Source organism: Electrophorus electricus, chromosome 18 (genome assembly GCF_041902795.1).
Source record: "Electrophorus electricus isolate QZ-2024a chromosome 18, ASM4190279v1, whole genome shotgun sequence".
Classification (NCBI taxonomy): Eukaryota; Metazoa; Chordata; class Actinopteri; order Gymnotiformes; family Gymnotidae; genus Electrophorus; species Electrophorus electricus.
The window spans coordinates 18,850,499-18,871,987 of NC_137514.1; the positions used below are offsets into that span (position 1 = coordinate 18,850,499).

The 21,489-nt window shown below is 38.9% G+C and overlaps 3 protein-coding genes across 4 annotated transcripts; 2 read left to right on the forward strand and 1 right to left on the reverse strand.

Moving 5' to 3' along the window:
* The first annotated feature begins 688 nt into the window (after window positions 1-688).
* mylz3 (myosin, light polypeptide 3, skeletal muscle) lies at window positions 689-4,665 on the forward strand. Its single transcript, XM_027012946.3, has 6 exons — window positions 689-813; window positions 1,324-1,351; window positions 2,871-3,014; window positions 3,456-3,626; window positions 3,825-3,902; window positions 4,151-4,665. Exons 1-6 carry the CDS (start codon window positions 811-813, stop codon window positions 4,177-4,179), a joined length of 453 nt encoding a protein of 150 aa, XP_026868747.1. The 5' UTR covers window positions 689-810; the 3' UTR covers window positions 4,180-4,665.
* A 1,398-nt stretch (window positions 4,666-6,063) lies between these two features.
* On the forward strand, window positions 6,064-8,880 carry pcnp (PEST proteolytic signal containing nuclear protein). 2 transcript variants are annotated; one of them, XM_027012938.3, is made up of 5 exons: window positions 6,064-6,173; window positions 7,307-7,527; window positions 7,734-7,799; window positions 7,950-8,005; window positions 8,231-8,880. In XM_027012938.3, the coding sequence occupies exons 1-5, from the start codon at window positions 6,131-6,133 to the stop codon at window positions 8,337-8,339; spliced, it is 495 nt and encodes a 164-aa protein (XP_026868739.1). In that variant the 5' UTR covers window positions 6,064-6,130; the 3' UTR covers window positions 8,340-8,880. The 2 variants fall into 2 exon arrangements, with proteins under 2 accessions (XP_026868739.1, XP_026868740.1); XM_027012939.3 differs by having other exon boundaries at window positions 6,077-6,173; window positions 7,310-7,527.
* A 1,506-nt stretch (window positions 8,881-10,386) lies between these two features.
* On the reverse strand, window positions 10,387-15,709 carry mxa (myxovirus (influenza) resistance A). The gene is made up of 12 exons (XM_027012937.3): window positions 15,251-15,709; window positions 14,909-15,046; window positions 14,613-14,767; window positions 13,838-13,976; window positions 13,399-13,597; window positions 13,011-13,089; window positions 12,737-12,859; window positions 12,277-12,418; window positions 11,891-12,049; window positions 11,645-11,721; window positions 11,211-11,462; window positions 10,387-10,688 (listed from the first exon to the last, which is right to left on the reverse strand). Exons 1-12 carry the CDS (start codon window positions 15,438-15,440, stop codon window positions 10,464-10,466), a joined length of 1,878 nt encoding a protein of 625 aa, XP_026868738.2. The 5' UTR covers window positions 15,441-15,709; the 3' UTR covers window positions 10,387-10,463.
* Between the last annotated feature and the right edge of the window lie 5,780 nt (window positions 15,710-21,489).

A 21,489-nucleotide genomic window follows, 5' to 3' on the forward strand; every position in this document is an offset into this window, starting at 1 on the left:
AAAAGAGACATATTCCTCAAATAGACAAGGCCTATCTCCATACCCTATGTTTTGTTTTTTTTTTTGTCACATAACGGATTATGCATTAATACACAATTAGGTAAAGAGGGTTTTTGACCTAGGCCTAATTTTGGTGTTCGTCTACTACAGCAATATATTCAGCAGATAATATTTTAACTTAAATATCCAAGTTTTTTGGAATTTGTTTTTTTGTGGGGAAACCCACTCAAATTTGTTCGCACGTTGCGCAGCAGAACATTACGACACACAGATTACTTCTAACATTTACAATAGAAATCCGATTCGACTTTTTAGCGGGCTGCTCATATAACCATATGTGGCCGAGCATCAGAGGTTAAAAATATCGGTGGCGAAAACGAGAAGCACTGCCTGAGACTTTACAGGTACGAAGTAAAAAGCGAGTCCTGTAGGCATTGTGTGACAAGTTGCTATCTTCAGTTTGTAAGTAATGTTGGTCGTTGATGATCAGTGTTTTGACGTGATGTAGTCAAGCGGAGCGAAACACTGAAATGCTGAGCAAAGTCAAGGCGTCTCAAAAACGGCCTTGAGAGTAGTCTAAAAATACCGTGAACCCTTCTGCAGCGCAATTCACGTCCCGCGAGGTGGGCTCGGATCCGCTTTCAGCTTGCCCTAAGAAAGTTAAAGAACTTTCAAAGCGTCAGGCGATCCGCCCCGTGACATCAGTAGTTTATCTTAAATAAGAAGGCCTTTGCTCCGAGCTCGGGACCACTCTCCTGGGACTGCGGCTTCTTGACTTCCGCCCATTCTCCCCTCCGTCTACACAGCATCATGGTGTGTACTATGTGGAATATTTTCTCTTACTTTTTGACACGCTGCTTTTCTTCGATTCTGCCTCGGAAATCTGACAACCTTTGCGCAAACATTATCAGGACTTTTTTCTTTCGTCAATTCAGAACAGGATTGATTCATTCTTACGTCTTCGTCACTACAACATAGTATTTCCAGAAATAAAAAGGGGATTTGTTTTCAGATCTATAGGAGCTATAGCTCCGACGTCAACATACAATCGAGAAATTAGTTTCAGGTTACAGCATGAAGACATGTTCCGTTTCGATACAGAATTGTCATGTTCACGGAGATATTTTTAAAAATCTAACAAATAATGTTTAATTAAGTCTAATGTTTTCATATCTTTCATGCATAATTAGATATTATATCTAGCTATCACTTTAACTCACAGTCCTACACTGAATTGGCAAAAAAACAAAACAAAAGGAATGTAGCTGTGGGTTATTAGTAGTAATGCAAACCAGACTGAGCTTGTGTTTGTATCTTTGCCAGGGTGATTTCTCTGCTGACCAGATTGAGGGTAAGTAAGGTATAATGGATGCCTTCTAATACTTAGGCTATTTGTTACCATAGTGCTGCTGTGTCAGTGCTTGAATGGTGAGTCTTGTTTAATATGGCAACTAAGAACATAACCCAAAGTAAGACTTTGCAAGTTCAAACCCAAGTTCCCCCATTCAGAAGTCGAGTTTCATAGTTCATCCCCCGTGTGATCGCCGCAGTATATGGTGCTACAAGAAATCTAGCGGGTTGTGTGGTGCTTTATATAAGATGCTTTCAACTCGTTGAAATAGCCAATGGTGTGCGTGACCCATAGTACAGTGAACCTTTATGTGAATGGGAATGACTGGATCAGATATGGAGGCTGAACAGCTCGGAATTAATTAAGATAGTCTAACAACGCTGTAAAGGTATGGAAAAATGCTTTCTTAAGCTTCTGATGCAAACCCATTTTCTTACCTGTTAGTTTCATTCAGCTGCCATATACATAAACACTTACTGTGTATTTCGGGGATGGACAATTCTGTCTGCTGTTTGCTTAGAATTATCGTAGACCACCGCTAATTGTGGAATGTGAACAACTGATGCTCGTCCTTGTGTTCTTATAAGTCTTCCTAAATGTGTTTAACCTAATAAAACCCTCCAATCTGTAATAAGCAGTTATGTCTTTTTAAGAAAGTTGTGGAATATTGATGGATTTTATAATTAACACGTTAGGCTTGGACGAAAACCCATTAATTCTCTTCCTGTTTTTACACGATCTAAGACAAATGCACAGTAGTCGTAAATCTACAAAAACAAACTACTAAAAAAAAAAAAAAAACATTCCGGTCCTGATTGGCCAGACACACGCGGCCGAAGGGTCGCGAATTACGCTGTAGTCAGCGTTCTTGCATTAAAGTTGGTCGTGCGCGGATCGCTGTGGCCATGTTTGGCGAGACGTATCGGCTAACGGCTCATAAAATGACGCCCAAAAAGGCCGCTGAAAAACAGCTGTCGCAGGATGCTGGCCATCTGTTCGTGGATCACTTTCCGCTTCACTCCATGCCGGACCCACTGAAACGTTTTCATTTTTATTATTCTTATATACGTAGTTCTCGTTAATTAGCTCCATGGCGTGAGAATGTCTGTCACTTTCTCTGAACTCGCAGGTTTAGGTAGGGATATCACCACTTCTCTTTGCACTTACTATAAAATAACACAGGTCAATATTATCATTCTGTTTTCTTTCTTTCTTATGTCCATTATTAATTAAATAATTAACACAAGACGTATTTAAATAAAAATTGCATGAAAAGCCTTAGTATGTTCTGTCTATTTACTTGCATGTGGAGCTAATGTGTAAAGTAGGAAATATAAAGGTTTCTCAGCTATGAGTTTCTAAGGGTATAACCATATTTTATTTTTTTACCTTTGCAGTTACCTTGATAAATTACATATTACAAGTCTGCAAAGTCTTGTTTCAATACAAGTACCTGGACTGAGACAGGTCCTAAAGAGTACTGCATTCTATTCTTTGCTCCTAATTCTCTCTTCTACAGACTTCAAGGAGGCCTTTGGTCTCTTTGACAGAGTCGGTGACAGCAAAGTTGCCTACAATCAGATTGCTGACATCATGCGGGCCCTGGGACAAAACCCCACCAACAAAGATGTAAAGGAAGTCCTGGGCAACCCCTCTGCTGAAGGTGAAATCTCTGTCCTTTTTCTGCTTGCATATTTTGTATTTTATTTTATTTTATGCAGCTGAGCTAGATGAGCGCAGAGTGCTAAGGTAATACATGGTTTCTAAAAAGTATGCACTCTGAGACCTATAGGGTCTGTTTATTAATTCCCAGTATGCCTGATTTGATATTCCATTCTTTACTTGGCATGGTAGTCACATATATTAGCTTGTTATTGTAAGGTATTAGGCTGGCAATCATGGTAATGACTGTTAAAGGCCAAACAGGAACTGTGACAGCCAATGACTATGACTTTACATAGAAGACAACATGAGAAACACACTAACAGAATATTATAAACACACATGTTGTACAATTTCAGCAGGCTTTGTTGTCTGGGTTGTTCGTTAGTGATTCATGGTTGAGGCTTTCAGGGCCTGCAGTGTAACAAGCAATTCTTTACAGATATGGCCAACAAGAGGATTGACTTTGATGCCTTCCTGCCCATGCTGAAGAAGATGGACACCATCCAGAAAGGCACCTACGATGACTACGTTGAGGGTCTGCGTGTCTTCGATAAGGAAGGCAATGGCACAGTGATGGGTGCTGAGCTGCGTATTGTGTTGTCCACACTGGGTGAGCGAGTGAACAGAGGCTCATGGAAGGTCCGCTTTGTATAGCTCGGCAGCCATTGCTAAATGTTGCTAAATGCCTTTGCTTTAATCTCTGGGAGTGCACCTAGGCAAGAAGCCAGAGAGAGGATAATGGGAAATGTAGTCTGGTGACTGAATTCTGTTGAGAGATGAACTGATGAACCTCATCCCCTTTGAATAGGTGAGAGGATGTCTGAGCGTGAGGTTGACGACTTGATGAAAGGTCAAGAGGACGAGAACGGCACCATCAACTATGAAAGTATGTGTCATGACTGATCCCAACTGAGCTATCGTTTACCTTCTAGCATCCGAACACGTTATATAGTGCCTCTTGCAATAGCTTGTCTAGTAGAGGGTTAACTGTATCGTCTCACTAATTGGAATCGTAAGGCTAGCCACACCACTGGGATTTTAATATTATTTTTAGAGCATGCCTCAGCCCTTGTATGGTAAGGTTGTCGGTGAGTCCTCAGCTGACACACGTCTTGTCTACTTCTCGTTTTACAGCCTTTGTCAAGAACATCCTGTCTGTGTAAGAAGCCCCCTCATCCCCAAGGGAGTGGTGAGATAGGCAGTGTATCTACAGACCCCATGGTGTCAGGACATCAACTCTGTTTCTAAGACCAACCGAGCAACAAAAAGGACTATGAGATGTCATTTCTAAACCATTCTTCTTTTCACCCACATTAATTTCTCTCTCTCTCTCTCTCTCTCTCTCTCTCTCTCTCTCTCTGGAAGGAACCCACCCCCTTAACCCCCCAAAAAATAAAATACAGTTGACCCCTGTTTTCCTTTTTGTTCCGCCCGGGGCGGCAGTCCGTGGTGAGGCGGAGACTGGTGGAGCAGGCGGCAGCCACTCACCTAAGTGAGGGTGCGCCCTCTGCTTCCTCACCCGCCCGGGTCACTCCAGCACCAGCCAGCCGTGCTGAAGGCGCGTGGCACAGCTGCGGACAGGCTGCGCATGGTCCCCCAGCCCAGCCCTCGCATATTCATGCATTTCGCAATAAACTCTTTTTCCAAAAGTGCCTCCTGATGATTGTTTTTGTCTGTAAGGGAACAGGTAGTAACCTTCATTTCCTGATACATGACAGATCTAAACTGTACTATGAATGATGGACCCTGTGTAAGAGTCAGGCTAATGCTGACACTGCATTTTAACTGAGGTTTCAGTTTCCACTTTGACTTCATAAGGCTTACTGTGAGAGTATGCACCCTCTGCTGAGAGCTCATATTTGCAAAGGTCTGCGAAAACATAAAAAGAATATTCCGTAATATTCAATAATAATATACCATATATGATATGTTAAATATAAAAATGTGGTATACAACTAGCATGCATTTCACATTAAAAACACATGCATATAGAACAAGACCATTACATATCAAACACGCATATAGAGTTAAGAAAATATTAACAAGGCCATATATGAAAATGTAGTTATTGTATATAAAAGGGGACTTAAATGAATAAAGAATTAATAAAACATGTAAAACTTCATGATCATATAAGATTTGTAAAGACCTTTTGAGATAACAGGAATAACACTAGTTAACTCTAAAAAAGTTATACATTTATTTCTTAATTGTTAATGCCATATGCAGTAGCATACAATGACAGTAAATATAATTTAGTTCAATTCAAGAATTAAATTCAATGGAACAAGAATTCGTATCAGAAAATCAGGGAATATCTGAACTGTTATTGTTAAAAGTAACAGTTAACAGGCATCCTACACACATTCTGAGAAAGACTATCACTCTGACACTTAGTATATTATTTTAGCATTAGCTATTTATCACATTAGAAACTTTTATAATTCTACATTAAAGTAGTTATATTTGGACTGCTTCTTTCTTTTATAGATAGTTTAAAGATACTCTTAACAGTAGTATACAATATAAGCATGGCCTATTAGGACATACAATTACAAGCACAGGACATACAGTAAAACACAGAACAGTCGATAAAAGACAAGTTTTCACTGGCTACACATGATTAAGTAAAATACAAATATTAGCAGCATGGGTCGATAAAGGGGTAATAAAGTGAAGTGAGTGAATATAATGTAAATGTTAGCAGCATAGTTAATAAGAAATGATAGCTGGGCCATCTTTTGCCATTGGATCACAGTGAATCAGAATTAAAGTTTTAGATAATTATATTATCTAAATGATATACAGTGTCAAAAAAATAAATCTCTCTCTCTCTCTCTCTCTCTCTCTCTCTCTCTCTCTCTCTATATATATATATATATATATATATATGACATTGTACATAATTGTTATCTAAAACTTTATAGATAGATAGATAGATAGATAGATAGATAGATAGATAGATAGATAGATAGATAGATAGATAGATAGAAAAGAAATGTTATATAATTTGCATCTGAAAGTAAGGAACGTGAGGGTGCGAAACGTCTACCCGGAACTTATTTGTTCTCTTCGGTATCCATCCGTACACTTCTAAAAACAGTTCTCAGTGCAATGGCGAATGTGCAACATCGCGAAGAAGGGCTTCATGACGGAGGTGAAATTGTCAAAACATTTTATTTATTTTTTTTTACAGTTACTGAATGTTTATTTTGCATAGTCGTTTAATGTAACTGCAATAGGGTCAAAGATAAACTAAGAAGCTAGCTAGTTATCTTACTTAACGCAAAGTAAACTGCGAACCAGCGTGCTAGCTAGCTAGCTAACTAACGATACGTGTTTTTGAGCATTGCCCGCAAACTCGGTTATAACTCGAATTAATACTCTCTTTTAAGTTGTGCTACTACTAATAAAAAATTAACAAGTCAAATTGGGTTTGCTCAACATGCAATAAAACTGTTATCCTATATCCTATGTTTATATTTCAAGGTGGGTAGATTACGTCGCTAGCTAAAGAGCTGTCCTAGTTAGCTAGCTAGCAGGCTAACTTGGCGATAGCTAACTGTGTGCATGCAACTCTAATGCATGTGATTAAACATTGAGCTAGTACATTATAACACTTATTGAAAAATGGAGGACGTGGATTCACGTGAGCAAATGTCTGTCAAAGCAAAACAAGACATCGTCTTTTTCTAGGCTGGCAACCATGTATAATTTAGCTAGTTATGTTCCTCGTCATATTTGCTGGAGTCTAATACCTAGCTATCTGATGTCAAGAAGCAATACGAGAGCAGTAGCTGTAGTTAGATGTCCGCTAGCTAACTAGTGAAGGGTATTTACAATTTAAACTAAACTTTATTCCTAATCAGAGCATCCAATGTTACTATAATGCAAATCATTTTGGAATTATGCTTAGATGTTTGAATCGTCAGGCTTCCGGATAACGTTACATTTTCAAAAAATAGAAGAAAATGGAGGCTTCTTGTGATGGGGTAACGTAGTTTTTACCTGGGTGGTGTGAGCAAGAAATGGCACTTTAAATGTTGTTCACTGGCAAGCTTTATCAGAAAGTTGCGTTAAATGCAGATAACAAGAAGGATCAGAAACGTAGGCTTTTGGCTAATTCTGAAACATGACCGTTGTCGATGCACCAGTTCAAGTTCATCCATACTCAGCACGCAGCACTTCTGAGCAGGTCCTCCTGGCGTCCCTCATCTTCCAGGTAACTGTAGCACTCCTTTGGTCACCAGGGCTACGGTCGCTCACCTTGGTAAGTTGTCTCGCCTCCAGCAGGACCAGAGGAGAAGGGGGGCGGTGTGAAAAGTAACACTGTCTCTCCCAGCGCTGGCCCCGGGGCAGGCCCAAGAAAGCGCCCGTCCAGCGACAGCCATGGCCCAGAAGACGAGCCCAAAAACCAGCCTGTACGCCTCAAAATAGCCAAACCAACCAACAGCGCAAGCGCCCAGTCTCTGAAGACGTCTGCCCCCATTTCCATCAAGCTAGGAGGCAGTGTGAGTAGTTAAACCTGGTGTGTTTGTACTTTCTACAGACACAAAGTGAGAGTTCACGCCTTCTAGTTTATGTTCGAGTGCCACAGACTTGGCGTAAAAAGAGTGTTATGCATTTAACATGAATTGTAGGCTTACAGATAAGATTTGTATGGAAAGAAGCTGAAATGCTTTGAGGCCTTCTTATGGACATCTTTCTTTTTATCCAGAAACCTAAGGAAGCTGCGCCCACCTTGCCTGTCAAAAAACCTGCATCGGTTTTTGATGACGATGATGTGAGTGTCACCTGTTCATATTGTGTTGTCTTGGTTCAACATTTGAGATTGGAATGGTCCAAATTATTCTTGATGTGCAAATGCAATTGTTTGTGTGCATCAGTAGTAATGTTGTGTGGTCTTCTCTGCAAACGTTTTCTCCTACTCTAGAGTGAACCAGAGGAGATGCCTCCAGAAGCCAAGATGAGGATGAAGAACATTGGAAGGTGTGTCTATGATTTTGTGGATTGGTTTCATGTTGTTGTTTATGTTCCAGTTGCCATGGATTGCTAATTTATTCTGTTTTGTAATAACACTGTCTTACAGTTAAATGCCTGCTTAAATGCTTTTGGCTGTACCTTAATGAACATGTGCATTACATGAGTCTGCAGTAGAGTTTAGAGCCACAAGCCTCTCAGGTGTTGGTCTCTTACATCTGCCTTCCTTTATAGGGACACACCAACTTCAGCAGGCCCCAATTCCTTCAACAAAGGCAAACAGGGATTCTCCGACCATCAGAAACTCTGGGAGAGGAAACTGAAGGCGCACACAGACCAGTAGCTCCCGAGTCTTGTGACTTATGATAGAGAGGGCTTGTTTCCGATTTAAAATCTGCAATTTTGTCTCTTGGTTTCAATGGACTTTGTAAAAAAATGTACATATGTAATGGGACGTCTTGCTATAAAGCGTCTTTTTATTGTAGGTATGATTGATTTTTTTTTTTTTTTTTTTTTACCACTCTATGGTAAAAAAGCCTTCTTTTGCAAACTGAAGACCTAAATGGAGATTAAGTTTAAAATTCAGCAACGTCTAGATTCACAGCTAACTACACATTGCACTAGATAATCTTCCACTGAATTTACTGCTCCCTGCTGTCACTAAGCATAGATAACAAATTTAATTAAAAAAAAAAAAACCAAATTACTGATCACAGTAGGTAAATAAAGTAATTGAAAGTGTTGAAGTTAATAAACGTTACTGCTTTGTGCAGTGTGTGGAATCAGTGTACAAAAAGGGGGTGTGAAATATGAAAATGTGGTCTCCATGTTGTGATACAGTTTAATTTTCTTCCAAAGAGTATTAAACTATCTGAAGAGACAAAGCAGTGTGTTATTTCACTATGATTTCAGGCCAAACAAGTATTCTGTGATCTTTCACCCACATCCCATAGTAAGGTTATTCCCAATTCCCATTCTTTACTATTACTGACTACTACATTCAGTCACTTTAGTTTTGCAGTGTACCTTCTAAATAAGCTTTTGAAGATTAGTGTTTTTAAGGTGACTCTTAGATTGAAGCTGTGTTGAGGAACGAATTACTTGTCAGTTGAACAGCTAAACATTAATGCACCAAAAAGCGTCACTGGTAGGACAAAATTTAAGAATGCGGTCTACGTTTCCCACTCTGTAATACCTAAAAACTATTTTTGAAGCCGTTTGAGCACTGGTTCTGTCTTACTTACCAAAGGTTGCAACACATGCCTTCTTCCCAGTTGTGTTGGGCTTCTGGTTTAGATTTTTTAAAATGCAAAAGTTATAATTACTGTTGACTTGTAAGATGTTATTGTATTGTAAGTATTATTAACTTCTTCAGGTGTATTATACCAATCCTGTTATTGTTTTCTGGGGTTACAAAAGTGTACATTGAAATCAGTCAGTGTGCTTTATTTGTTGCACATTTTACATAAGTATATCATATTTACACTTAAGGCATTTAGCTGACACTTTTATCCAAAGCAACTTACAATTATGAGTACAACTTGAGCAATTAAGGGTTAAGGGCCTTGCTCAGGGGCCCATCGTGGCAACTCGCCAGGAGTGGGGCTTGAACAACCAACTTTCCAATTACAAGTGAAGTACCTTAATTAACCACTGAACTACCACTGCCCACAGGTTTGATGCTATATCCTACACTGACGCTATGACGAATCGTCAGACGACCGGCACGTCTACCTTTATTTGTGAAATGGAGTCAAATCTCTAATTCAAATAAAGTTAGTTTATGCAAAATAAAGTTTATAAAGTATATTATCGAAAGTACATGGTTACAATGCCAAAGTGCTCTGCATAGAGATTAATGGTGTTAAAATACCCAATTTACAGAATATCGATCAAAATGCGAAATTTACAAGTGTAGGAATAATATTCCAGGCCTGTTGAGACGGGTCAAGAATAGTGAAAGCGGAACTAAATCTTCGTTTATTCCCCACGTTAATCCTTCGTGAATATTGCCGGCAACTACCTGTAAATTTAGTATAGGTTTTTCAACTTTCTGAAGATGGAGGGCTTGTCTCGAAGTCTAGGCGTGTTACTGCATCGCCTGTTGTAGCCAATGGTTGGTTTCCCGTCCATCATCAAGCCACAGTGGCCCCTGACCTGCTACCTGGAATGGCATGTAAGATATAGGGCACTGCATTCAGTCTAACTGCCACCTGTTTTCTAATCGTGTGTTCTTATGTCATGGGTTTACATGTAGTTCGATTCAGCAGTGAAAATGTTCGTCACTGATTATGAACATAAAGTAGGTACTATTTTAAAGGTCACCTCAGATTCTCAATTGTCCTTCAGAGCAATGAATGAAGATAACATTCTTAAAGGATAATCCAGATTATGCAGCATCAGAAAATTTAATCCAGCAAGTTTTATGCATAACATTTTATCCAGTAACAGACACAGGTTGAGAAGCCTAAAACTCAACCAAGTAGCCGCGGGCCTGCATCAGGCGCTTTTGGCGGCTCTGCAGGGCCGCCCGTTTGCTGCCGATGTCAAAATCCTCCTTGAGCAGATGCTCGGTGGAGTCCTTTTCCTGCATCAGCTGCAGCATGTCTCTGTTCAGTTGCACGGCGGACTCCTGCAGCATCAGATAGCGGATCACCAGCGGCACCTGGTCTGCCAGCCTCTGACTGGCGATCTGCATGTGGGAGAGTCAGGTGTTTCAGGTTGTAAATTTGGCATCTTTTGAATGATAATTTATCTATTAGGTAGATTGTTTGGTTGAACTGCTCTTTTAATTTTTTAAATAAGCATTCTGCAGAGACGTTTATGAAATATTGATATAGTAGGCCATTTCTGGAGGCTGAAGGCAAACATAGCTATTGAACATTATTTCCTTAATTTAGTATAATGTTAAATAGTCTGGTCAAAATGTTAAAGCTTGTTTGAAAACTATTAAAGATAAACCTTTAATTTAGGTTTAAAACATAGCATGGTATTGTTTATAATGGAGGCATATATCTAGGAAAAGCAACACTTGCTGTGAACTTTTATGTTTGCTAAACTTGTTAATATTGTCAACAATTAGCAAAAAGTATTCTAAAAGCTACAAACTGGTAGAAGATACCAAGTCAGTCAATTAACAGTCAACTGTAGATAATAAATACCTATGACATCATGAAACACACATATATACAAACTGTAGCTATTAAACACTTACACTGTAGTAGGATTTGAGGTGTCGCATGAGTTCCTGAAGGGTGGCCTCGTTGTTGGTGCTGAAAAACAGACTGGGATTAGGTAAAGCAAACTTTCTCCCACCCGTGTCTTTGTCTTCCTCCAGCCGCAGAGAGGTCAGGCTTTGGCTGTACATGCTGTCCTGGGTGTACACAATGAGCTCCATCCTAAACTGGGTCCGCAGCATGGTCTCCGCCTCAGACTCCTTTACCTGCTTTATACTCTCAATTCTGCTCTGGAGGGACAGAGACCCAACATGTTCTTTGTCAGTGAAAAGCAGCAACACTTCCTCAGTCATCATTTTTTGCAAACCTATCTGAATTTCTTTTTGGAATACTTTTTACAGCTTACAAAATTTATTTATTAACAACTATTGTGTAGTATATGTAGCTTTTTCAAAAAATCTTAAAAATGTACCTTTGCTGTTTTAAGGAGGTTGGGGAAGGCCACAAAGCTGCTCTGAGCCAGCTGTAGAAAGCCCTTCCTAACAATCTCTGAAAACCAGTGGAAAGAAAAGGTCTCTGGATATACAGCTTCTTATGAAAAATAACTTTTGCAGCATACGCTATGCGCTCTTATCCTATGGCAGTGAACACTCATGGAGCATCTACGTGCAAATTCTGGAGGAGAGAAATGTGGACTGAACACGTTCATACTTCACACCTGAGATCTCCTTCAATTTCTTAATGGCAGGCTCTTCCAGCTGCTTGATCTGTTCCTTCACCATCACCTCAAAGGTCTTGTAGTTAATGAAGCCCGGGAGTTCCCTGCCTCGGAACTTAGCCTCGTACTCCTGGACCTGCATCTCAATCCTCTTGTTAACTAGAATGTTTATAAAGACAGCCACTGTCAAGGTTAAAGACTTCATGGCTCTCCACTATGAAGAAGAACCAAGCATTCACATGCTTACTGTAGTTTAATGCAACATCTTGGTTAACAGGTACTCATCAGACAGGCTCCTGGAGCCTAAGGTGGAGATCAAACTTAGTGCTCCTGGCTGTTTGTCACTATATGTAATGTACAGCTAGGCAGAAGTCTGATACACTCACAAGTCAATCCCGAATATTCTAGGTGCTCCTTCCAGTGCGCAAACTGTGTCCTGAGCGCTGAGAAAATGTTGAGATCTGGGGCGCATTTCAGCTCCTCGCCGGTTGTGAGATTGAGCGCGTCCTGCGTGAATGCTGTGACTTTCTAATGGACATCACGAGCAGAACAATGAGTCCTTAAAACAGCTATATTCAGTGTAGCAGCATATCTGATTGTTTAGAAAGCAGTCATGTGTGAGAAAAGAAGAGTGATTAATCATAGCGATCATAGTTTCAGAAAATCTTTATCCTTGAGGTCACAGCAGTGTTTTACATTAATGCTCTGAGCAAGATGTATATTTTAGGCCTAATACTAATATTGAGTAACACTGAATATTTTTTCTTAATCTTTAAACATGTAAAAATGTTTCTGGAAATTACAAGTGTAATGCCTGTACTTGGATGTGTTCACATCTGAACTCACATCAATCAGGAAGTACATGCGCTTGCCCGGCTCAGTGGGCGGTCCTGTGCCATAGCGCTCCAGCTCCGCCTGCGTCTCCGACAGCTTCGCCTCGATCTGCTCCTCCAGCCTCGGCAGCGATTTCTGAGTGACGCACATAACGAGCCATAGCCTGACATACATGTCCATATGTTGTTCCATACACTTTTTTTTTTTTTTTTTGCAAAGCAGCACACACACGACCATATTAGATGTGAACATGCAACATTCACCCCTCATTTTATACCTCACATACCTCAATGTGATGAACCAGTTCAAGCGTGAGTTTCTCTGCCAGCTTGGGAATGGTAGCTTTCCCTTCATCATACAGTGCACTGTGCAAAAATATTCATTATGTCTATTCATTAGGCTCACTATTACCTTCTATTAGACTATTGTATCATACCTTGTTTATAAATTTTTAAAAATGTTATTTGTTTTATTTTCTTCATCAGTCTTTTATCAGTGGGCCACAGATGAATGAGGCTTAGGAACAGGAAAATCCTGTCCTTTAGCAGTCTAAACACATGGTTAGGACTTTGGGTTAGAGAAACTGTAACCTGATACAAACAAACTCTTTGGGCTCTTGTTTTACAATGATGTCATCACTGCACCATTTTTAGCCAATATATTTCCTGGCCCACCTGAAGTGGCTGTGGTCTTTAAAGAAGGCCTTTTCTGTGTCCATGGCTTCATTCAGGGAAATGCTGTCTGTGATCTCCTTCTGTCCTCTGCATCTGACGATCATGTAGCCTTTAGTAAGGTTAATAACCTCGTTATGAATGATGTCCACCACTGTTTCCTCTGTGCCCTTATCCACCAGGTCTGGCTTTGTTAAGATACCTGTGAAAAAGATATAGTATTATAACATCATAATCCACTCATGCATGCCTTCCTAAACAAACACCACTATAACATTTAAATGCATCATATTAATGTAGTAAAGTTGTTTATTTGTATATTATAAACAACTTTACTACATTATAGTAAATAATGAGATCTCAGTCAAAAGTTTGGATATACCCATTCGTTCTTCATATTGCACTGGTAGACTGATTCTGATACTGAAAAAGCAGTACTGACCCAGTGTTCTTTCCCCATCCAGGTCCACCTCCTGAGCCATCTTCAAGGCCTCTGTGGTTGCTATGTCAACATTACATGGCACCACCACCAAGTTGATTGTTTCTTGCTTTGTGATGAACTTTCTAATCAGCCGCTTAATCTGAATGTAACGTGTATTTATATGATCAGCAATATATTAAATAAAAAATAGAGAAGTATATCTTATATTGCTATGTATATAGTAACATAAGGCTTCCTTCAAAGTATAATAAATATCACTTTGTAAGTAAGACAGCCAAGAGGTTGGATAAAATGTTGAATGTAGTTTGATGTGTAGCCAACATGGACGTGAAAGAAATTAGTATCTTTCTATAAAAAGGTGTCTATGTGACTAGGATTTCTATTAGGGCCTTGCTGCTTTAATCAGTTTAATGTACCAGCAACATACTGTGTGTTACTTAATCCATGTCACTCTAAAGCTACTAAAGGGGGGCAACCATAACACTTTCTCAGGCAACAGAGTTCCTCTTTATATGGAATTTAAAAATATGTTCTTTTAATATGCTTCTTCTAATGATTGGCATAGCACTAAAGTCTGGGGTCACACTGAAAGTGACAGGATGAATGGCCTTTTAAAAACTTTTATTATTTTTAATTTACTATCACCTCCTGGGGCACCACTACATCTTGAGGTTCCCCCACAGTGCATACTCTGTATGCCCGTCCCCTATACTACTGCTGCTAATATACTTCTGACACACTCCCCTACAATCCCCTCATTGCTACGTTCAGTTACCTGGTCCCCAATGTTTTCGGGCTGGCCCCTGACAGCCACACGGGCAATGCCAGGCAGGTCGATGAGCGTAAGGTCTGGCACGTTGGCCGAGGCAACCTCCAGACTGATGAGGTCGTCGCTGATGCCAACCCCAACCCCGGCTATCTTGTCCTGAGCTTGAAGAGGGACCCAGGCAGCAGTAGAGACATTTATGCAATTTTTTTCACATAACATTGACTCATGGCTGAGGTGGTGTCACCCAGAAAACAAAGTTTGTGGTTAGCCACGTTTTGTACTTGGTGCTTCCAGGTGTGTACCTTCTCTAATCTTTTTCTCCACATCCGCGGGGTCATCGAGGTCTTCCTCGTGATCCCCAAAGCTGAGTCTTCCATGCCACCCATCTTCTTCTTTGCTCCTCTTCATCTTTAGCTCAAGCGGACATCGCGTCACAATACCTCAGTAAAAACGAGTGTCAGGAGACGCAGGAGATTTATAGTCAGAACTAGCAAAAGACTGCAATACTAGGTCAAAAAGTTTGAGTCACGGTTATTGTGGTTTATTTATTTAACTGCGGCATCTAGAATAGCCTGCGTTATCTTCTTGAAACAAACGTTAGATCTACTAACACACGACAATCTGCTAACTACTTTTGCTCTTACCACTGCCCCTTGGCAACGCGACTCCAGAAAGCGCCTCTAAGACGGAACTTTTCCCGGAGCTTTGATCCCCAATAACCGCGATGGCCGGTAGCGCCAAGTCTTTTTCCACTCCGAGCGACCGCAGTGAGTCGATGAGATCTATGCATGGACGAACCTTCTCCTCATATTGCTGATTTAATGTGTAACTCATTTTCTTAACTGTAGTGGAAGTAGTCAAATTATTATATGGCAGTGTAAAACAACAATAACAATGTTATCGATAACTACGTTTTTGTAAATTGCCCTTCGCCTTGTTTTCCCTGATCGCGTCAAAGCGCAAGTGATGTTCGCGCAACTACCCTGCCTAGTCAGTCTCACTAGCTGCCGGTGAAAACGAAACTTATAGGCTACTCAGTTGTTAGTTTCGATTGTTCGTTAAATTTCGTGAAAGTATGAGCTAATGGTAACCCCTGTGTTTACTAAAAGAAATTAATACAATTCTTTTTTTTTTTTCAATCTCAGACTCACTGACCTTGGCTGATTTACGGCAGGACGCGAACGCTATAAAATACACCGCAAAAACCATCAAAACAGCGTATTTTATGGTGCTTATATGTCAGGAGTTTATATAGAAGTGTTCTAAAGTGGCATTTCTTTCTTTTTGCCACTTTCACATCCTTCCAACGATATTAAAAGCAGTGCCTTATAGTAAGTTAATGAGCTCCATCTACGTTGTAAAAAAAACCCCACAACTTTGTTTTTTATGCTGCTTTCCTGTCCCTCGAGCTGCATTAAAAGTGCTGCATTATAAGATAATGAGCGCCACCTACCGTTTTTTAACAGCCAATACAGTTGAACTTTCTTTGTCCGATCGCTAATGAACAAGGTCACACCAGATCAGTTCACTAGAGATCTTACATAGATTCTCTCAACAAATATCACAAGGCCAATAATTTCATTTTAGATGATCATTGTCATATAGACAATTACAATTAACATTTTTCCTCTTAAAAACTAGTTTTTAAAGAACAAGGCTATTTCTTATTAGCCATCTTCTAAGCTGGAAATCCTCAGTAACTCCCATTTGAAGACAGACACAGCTCAAGCACACCTCAAGAAAAAAATAACCAAATAAGGCATGTGACCAGGCAGTACTTGAAACTTTAAAAGACAGGAGGTCCTGACTGCCCAGTGCAAAAGTATAAAAAACAGGGATACTCCAAGACCAATAGCGCTGTTATCCATATTCACTGTTTGTGATCCCTCTTGAATTTGTGCCAATAACCCCTTGCCCTTTCATACAGTTTTAACTTTAACAAAAGTCTGAAGTGAGCAGTTGCAATAACGACACTACCAACCCACACCTCTGATAGCTAGCTAGCCATCAAGTTTGACACAAATGTGTATTTGTTCATACAAGATGACAAACTTGCTTTCAGTCTAGCGCTAGAAACAATTAATGACTGGCCAACTATAGCTACCTATGAGTGAGCTTTGTTTAGCAGCCAATTTTTAGTTAGTTGTCTCTGGTAAGTGTTTTACCAGTTGGTAAAACTTGGTGATTAACTCATTTAAAATGGCCCTTACCTCATTAATTTTGATTGAATTACATTGGGTCCCGGATTGTCGAGTGCTGTCATTAGGTATCTTCTACAACATAAAATGATGGTCTTCCTTTCTATCTTCCAACTGTAGGAAATGTTGCTAGCTAGCTAAGTAGTTATCCATTTGCCTATTTAAAATACTTGCCCATTTAAATTGCCCATTTGAAGTACAATGTCCAAAATACCTAACCATGGTCACTAATGCTAGCTCTACTAAACTTTTCGTTAACCTAGCTAACCTAGATAGCTAGTAACTATATCAATTAATAAATAAATTATTGAGTGAATTAATACATATGTGAATCCCAAAAATAAAAAGACCTGAGCACTGATTTATCAGCTGATAAGATCTGTAGTGAACTGGTCTTGTGTGACTTCGTGAGGTTGATTTTGACCACTTAGGCTTTCCATAGGGCTCAGAACCAAAACAAACAGAAAGCACATGGCTAGGGTTTCCTCTTGGGCCTGTGATTTCCCCAGCCCAAAAACACAGAGAACTAGGTAAAAATTGCCTACCCTAAATATTGTCCTACTGTGTGTGTGAATGACTGTATAATGGATGGATGGTGCTCTGTCCTGGGTGTTATCCTGTCCCTCATTCCTGTACCTCATGCAGTCTCCCAGGGAGCTGTGGTTTCTGGTAGAGTGTATGCTGTGTGCAGTTGGCTGCTGCTTCTCACTGCTGTGTTGACTGGATATAAAACTATTGTGCAATGTATTAATTGTAAAGTTTCCTTGGGTATTGAGAAAGGCCCTATATAAGTGTAACTTTATCTTTTATGTCCCAGTCTTAGTCTTATTGCACTCCCAACACCCACCCACCTTCAACAAAATACACTTAATGATTCTTATTACCTTTCTTTACAAAATCAAAAACTACCTCCCAGATTCTCTCTAGAAAACATGTACACACAAACACACAAGGTTTCAACACAGCATCTAGAACCTTTCTTCTCCTGCTATTCCAGCACTCTTTACACAGCACATCTGAAGAACCCCCAGACTCTGCAGCCATTGCTGGTGTCCCAGCTGCCCAACCCACAGAACTCTGCTGTACCTGATGTGTTAGTTGCATATGTATGTGTCTGTCTCTCATAATATGATCAGCTGTAATTTTGTGTGTGTGCGCATGTGAGTGAGAGAGGTAGAGAGAGGGGTGTTACTAAAATTCTTGACCTGTTTTTCTTATTCTAGGTTGCAGCCAGTAGCATTGCAATGTGTGTGGACACAAGAAAGGAGAGAAAGATATACACATAGTAAAACATTATCTTGTGTTGAGTAGACTGGTATGAATTTGTGTTTGATAGGTCCTATTTATCATGTCCCCAAAATGCTATTTGTAAAAATTGTTCCAGTTTGTTCAGTTCAAAGCAATAAGTAGTTTCATCAGTAGGGATGAGAAGACATGCAACATAGGAACATGGAATTACACACAGCACTGGATGAGTATTCCTGAGGATTTAATCAGAGCGAAAAACAAAAGACAAACAAGGCACAGGTGCAATGGTGGTCAGTAATTAGGTGATTGGGAGCAGTGCATGTAGTGTGTGTGTGTGAGAGAGAGAGAGAGAGAGAGAGAGAGAATTTCAGTATATATAAGGAGTCACTGTATAAAATAGGAAAATCAATGTAAATGTGATAATGATATTGAACTATACCTTTTAATGCATGCCTTTAATAGATTTTGGGGTTTGCTGGTTGTATATTTGTATGCAATGCATATGAATAAAACACAGCTTACTGATGTCATGGGCATGTCCCTCAGGCTGGGTGCCTTGCACATGACAAAAATAATCAGCAATTTGATGACAAATGTGATCTAGCTGGGGTTAATAGTAAATATCTACCATATATGCTGTATATACTGCTTGCACATAAGATAAATAAATCTGTAAAATATTTTTACTGTATAATGGCTTATAATTAAAAAATTATGTCAAATAGAGTTCTGGTTATAGTGTTCACAACATCTAATTTTTGTCTAGCTATACTTTACAGCAGTGTTTGGACTGATACTATTATGGCTTGCAATATGGTGGCTGTTTAAAGAATTATGAATGCCCGTACACGGGGACTGTACCCGTAATGACTGTAATGTTTTTAATGGAGAGCTGATTCTAGAATTGTTATGAGAAATATCTCATCTGCAAGGATCAGTTCTAAAGCACAGTTAAACCACCAGGTTTTGTCATCTGTAGCTTATAAGAATTTAATTGTACTCGTATTGATTCCATATCGTTTGATTAAGATAGGTTGAGGTTTAAGGCAATGTACTCTAGTTGCCCTGCCAGTGAATCAAATGTCTGCCTTCCAAATATAATACACACATAATATATAAGGTATATATTCAAATATTCAAATGCTGATCAGTGCCCCACCTCTGCCCCCAATTCCTCACCAATAACTGCTTTCCAGCTTTGATTACAGTTCATATCCATATGCACAAAACCTCTGCATAGAAATCTATGCTGGAATGTTTGCAAAAAGAAAAAAAATCACATTTTACTTCATATTAAAAGCATTTGAGTATAAGATGTACTTGTCTCAAATACAAAATTGAGTGTGAAAGTGGAAGTATAAAAATAATATTTTATGCAAAATAACCATAATAATATATGTAAAAAAAATTATATGTTTTTACAAATGCTATGGTTCAGATTCAAAACAGAGTTGGTCACCAACTGAAAAGAGAAAAGAGAAAACAAAAATAGAAGAAAAAGTTGGGGAAGGAGTAGTTTCAATAAATGACACAGAAAGCCCGTATTACTTACAGTACATTCACGTCAACCTGTAGAGTATGACGTGATGCCATTTATTGGACATTAATAGTTGTAGGAAATGTTGGCCTCATGATGGCGCTATATTTCAAAAGTTTACATTTTTCTACTTCTCTAAACAAAGATAATTAGAAACACTTGCAAACCCTTCGCTGAATATGTCAATGAAATGATAGTTTCAAATGTTTAACACCTTATATTAAAGCTCTGTTTCATTACACATGGGCATTTTAAATTCAAAGTGAAATAAGGAGCAGTTGAACACTTAAGTCACTAAATTAAATTTTACACAAGTTTCCAGACAATGGAATAATACATTTTAATAAATTTAATAAAAATTATTATATTATAAAATTATTTTAAAGTGTCTTGTCTTTCTGTCTTGTTAACGAAAGAGAAAATGAGCTTTTTTCGAGAAAGAAAAATCTAATAAAGTAACTAAACAGACAAGATTTGCAAATAAAATACTGTTGACTAATTGCTTTGAAATGTTCTTTGAAATTTATTTGAATGTCTTTTAACTGGTATTGATTTCTTAAATGCTTATAGAATGCATGTTTCTGTTTCTTTTCTTTTTGTTTGTTTTTTTACCTGTTTGTATATTATTTTACCCTTGAAAAAAAATATTCAGTTTGTCATTGTGTAATTTAACTCATGCACTGTTGTGTATATACTAACTCAATGTATGTGTGTGTGTGTTGGGGGGGGGGGGTGTATTCCCCTTAACTGCTAAAGTCTGACTGATGGTTCCAGACAGGATGACGGTGTCCTGAGCAAAAGAGGGACATCCTCCAAGCTCCAGTTATTCATTGCGTCTCTATTGTGTGTCAGCTCAGCAGAATTCAGGTTTTACTGGCACTTTGGCTCCTGCGGTGTGGTTAAAAGTATTCAACTATATTAGTAATACTGTAGTAGTAGTTGACTGACTGGCCTGTTGTCCAGTCTAGTGAGAGAGACTTTACTGCTTGCATGGTGAGGCACTTCTGTGCCATACCCATAGATGCTAATAAAATGTATTGATGGCTACAACTACATATTAAATGTTTAATTAAAATGCATTGATTTGATTAGTGTAATTCTCAGTCAGTATTTGTACAACAGATTCTGCCTATCTACATATAACCATGCAATACCTGAATGAATAAATGAATAAATAGCCATATTATTGGCCTATATAGTAAAGTCAAAGTCAAATTTATTTATATATCAAATCAAATCGAAATCAAATTTATTTATGTAGCACTTTTTACATCAGAGGTTGTGAAAAAGCAGCAAACATCCAAGTTCAAGTCCCCAGTGAGAAAACCAAGGGTGATAATGGCAAGGAAAAACTTCATAGAGCATGAGAAAGAAACCTTGAAAGGAACCAAGACGCAAAGGGGGGCCCCTCCCCCTCTGGCCAACAGCAGACACTACAATAGCATATATATTATATACATATACATATATATAGTAGTGAGCAAATATCAGAGTATACCTTTTCTTCAGATTTTTTTTTCATTTAAAAAAAAAACTTTTTTTCCCCATACTGATTTCACTTTTCATACTAATGAAAATGGATTATCTCATATCTGCTCTCCTCAAAAATATATCTATCAGCCATTCTAAAATTCACAGGTAAAAGAAAATTGCAAGGCAGCTATGGTGTGTGTTGGGAAGTTGCTTGTATGAATGTAAGGATGACCATAACATATGCGGTATGTTTGGTTTGGAGGACACAGCTATAACTTTTTGGTTTACAAGATGGAAGAGTTAATGTGGCAGGGAGACTGGATGAAATATATACAAACACATTTGACATTAGACTTAGTGCATTTTTATTATGTATGTTTCCTGTTTTTTCCTGATATTGAAAAATTAACAATGTACTTATGGTTGT

Excerpts from the sequence above, each read along its gene's own strand:
- mylz3 (XM_027012946.3), top strand. Across the intron at positions 1,352-2,870 it reads CTCTGCTGACCAGATTGAGG|ACTTCAAGGAGGCCTTTGGT; the intron begins GTAAGTAAGGTA and ends TCTCTTCTACAG. Across the intron at positions 3,903-4,150 it reads CGGCACCATCAACTATGAAA|CCTTTGTCAAGAACATCCTG; the intron begins GTATGTGTCATG and ends CTCGTTTTACAG.
- pcnp (XM_027012938.3), top strand. The coding sequence starts at position 6,131 with ATGGCGAATGTGCAACATCGCGAAGAAGGGCTTCATGACGGAG. Across the intron at positions 6,174-7,306 it reads AGAAGGGCTTCATGACGGAG|CAGGACCAGAGGAGAAGGGG; the intron begins GTGAAATTGTCA and ends TCTCGCCTCCAG. Across the intron at positions 7,528-7,733 it reads CCATCAAGCTAGGAGGCAGT|AAACCTAAGGAAGCTGCGCC; the intron begins GTGAGTAGTTAA and ends CTTTTTATCCAG.
- mxa (XM_027012937.3), bottom strand. The coding sequence starts at position 15,440 with ATGAGTTACACATTAAATCAGCAATATGAGGAGAAGGTTCGTCCATGC. Across the intron at positions 14,768-14,908 it reads GGAGAAAAAGATTAGAGAAG|CTCAGGACAAGATAGCCGGG; the intron begins GTACACACCTGG and ends TCCCTCTTCAAG. Across the intron at positions 13,090-13,398 it reads AAAGACCACAGCCACTTCAG|TGCACTGTATGATGAAGGGA; the intron begins GTGGGCCAGGAA and ends ATTTTTGCACAG.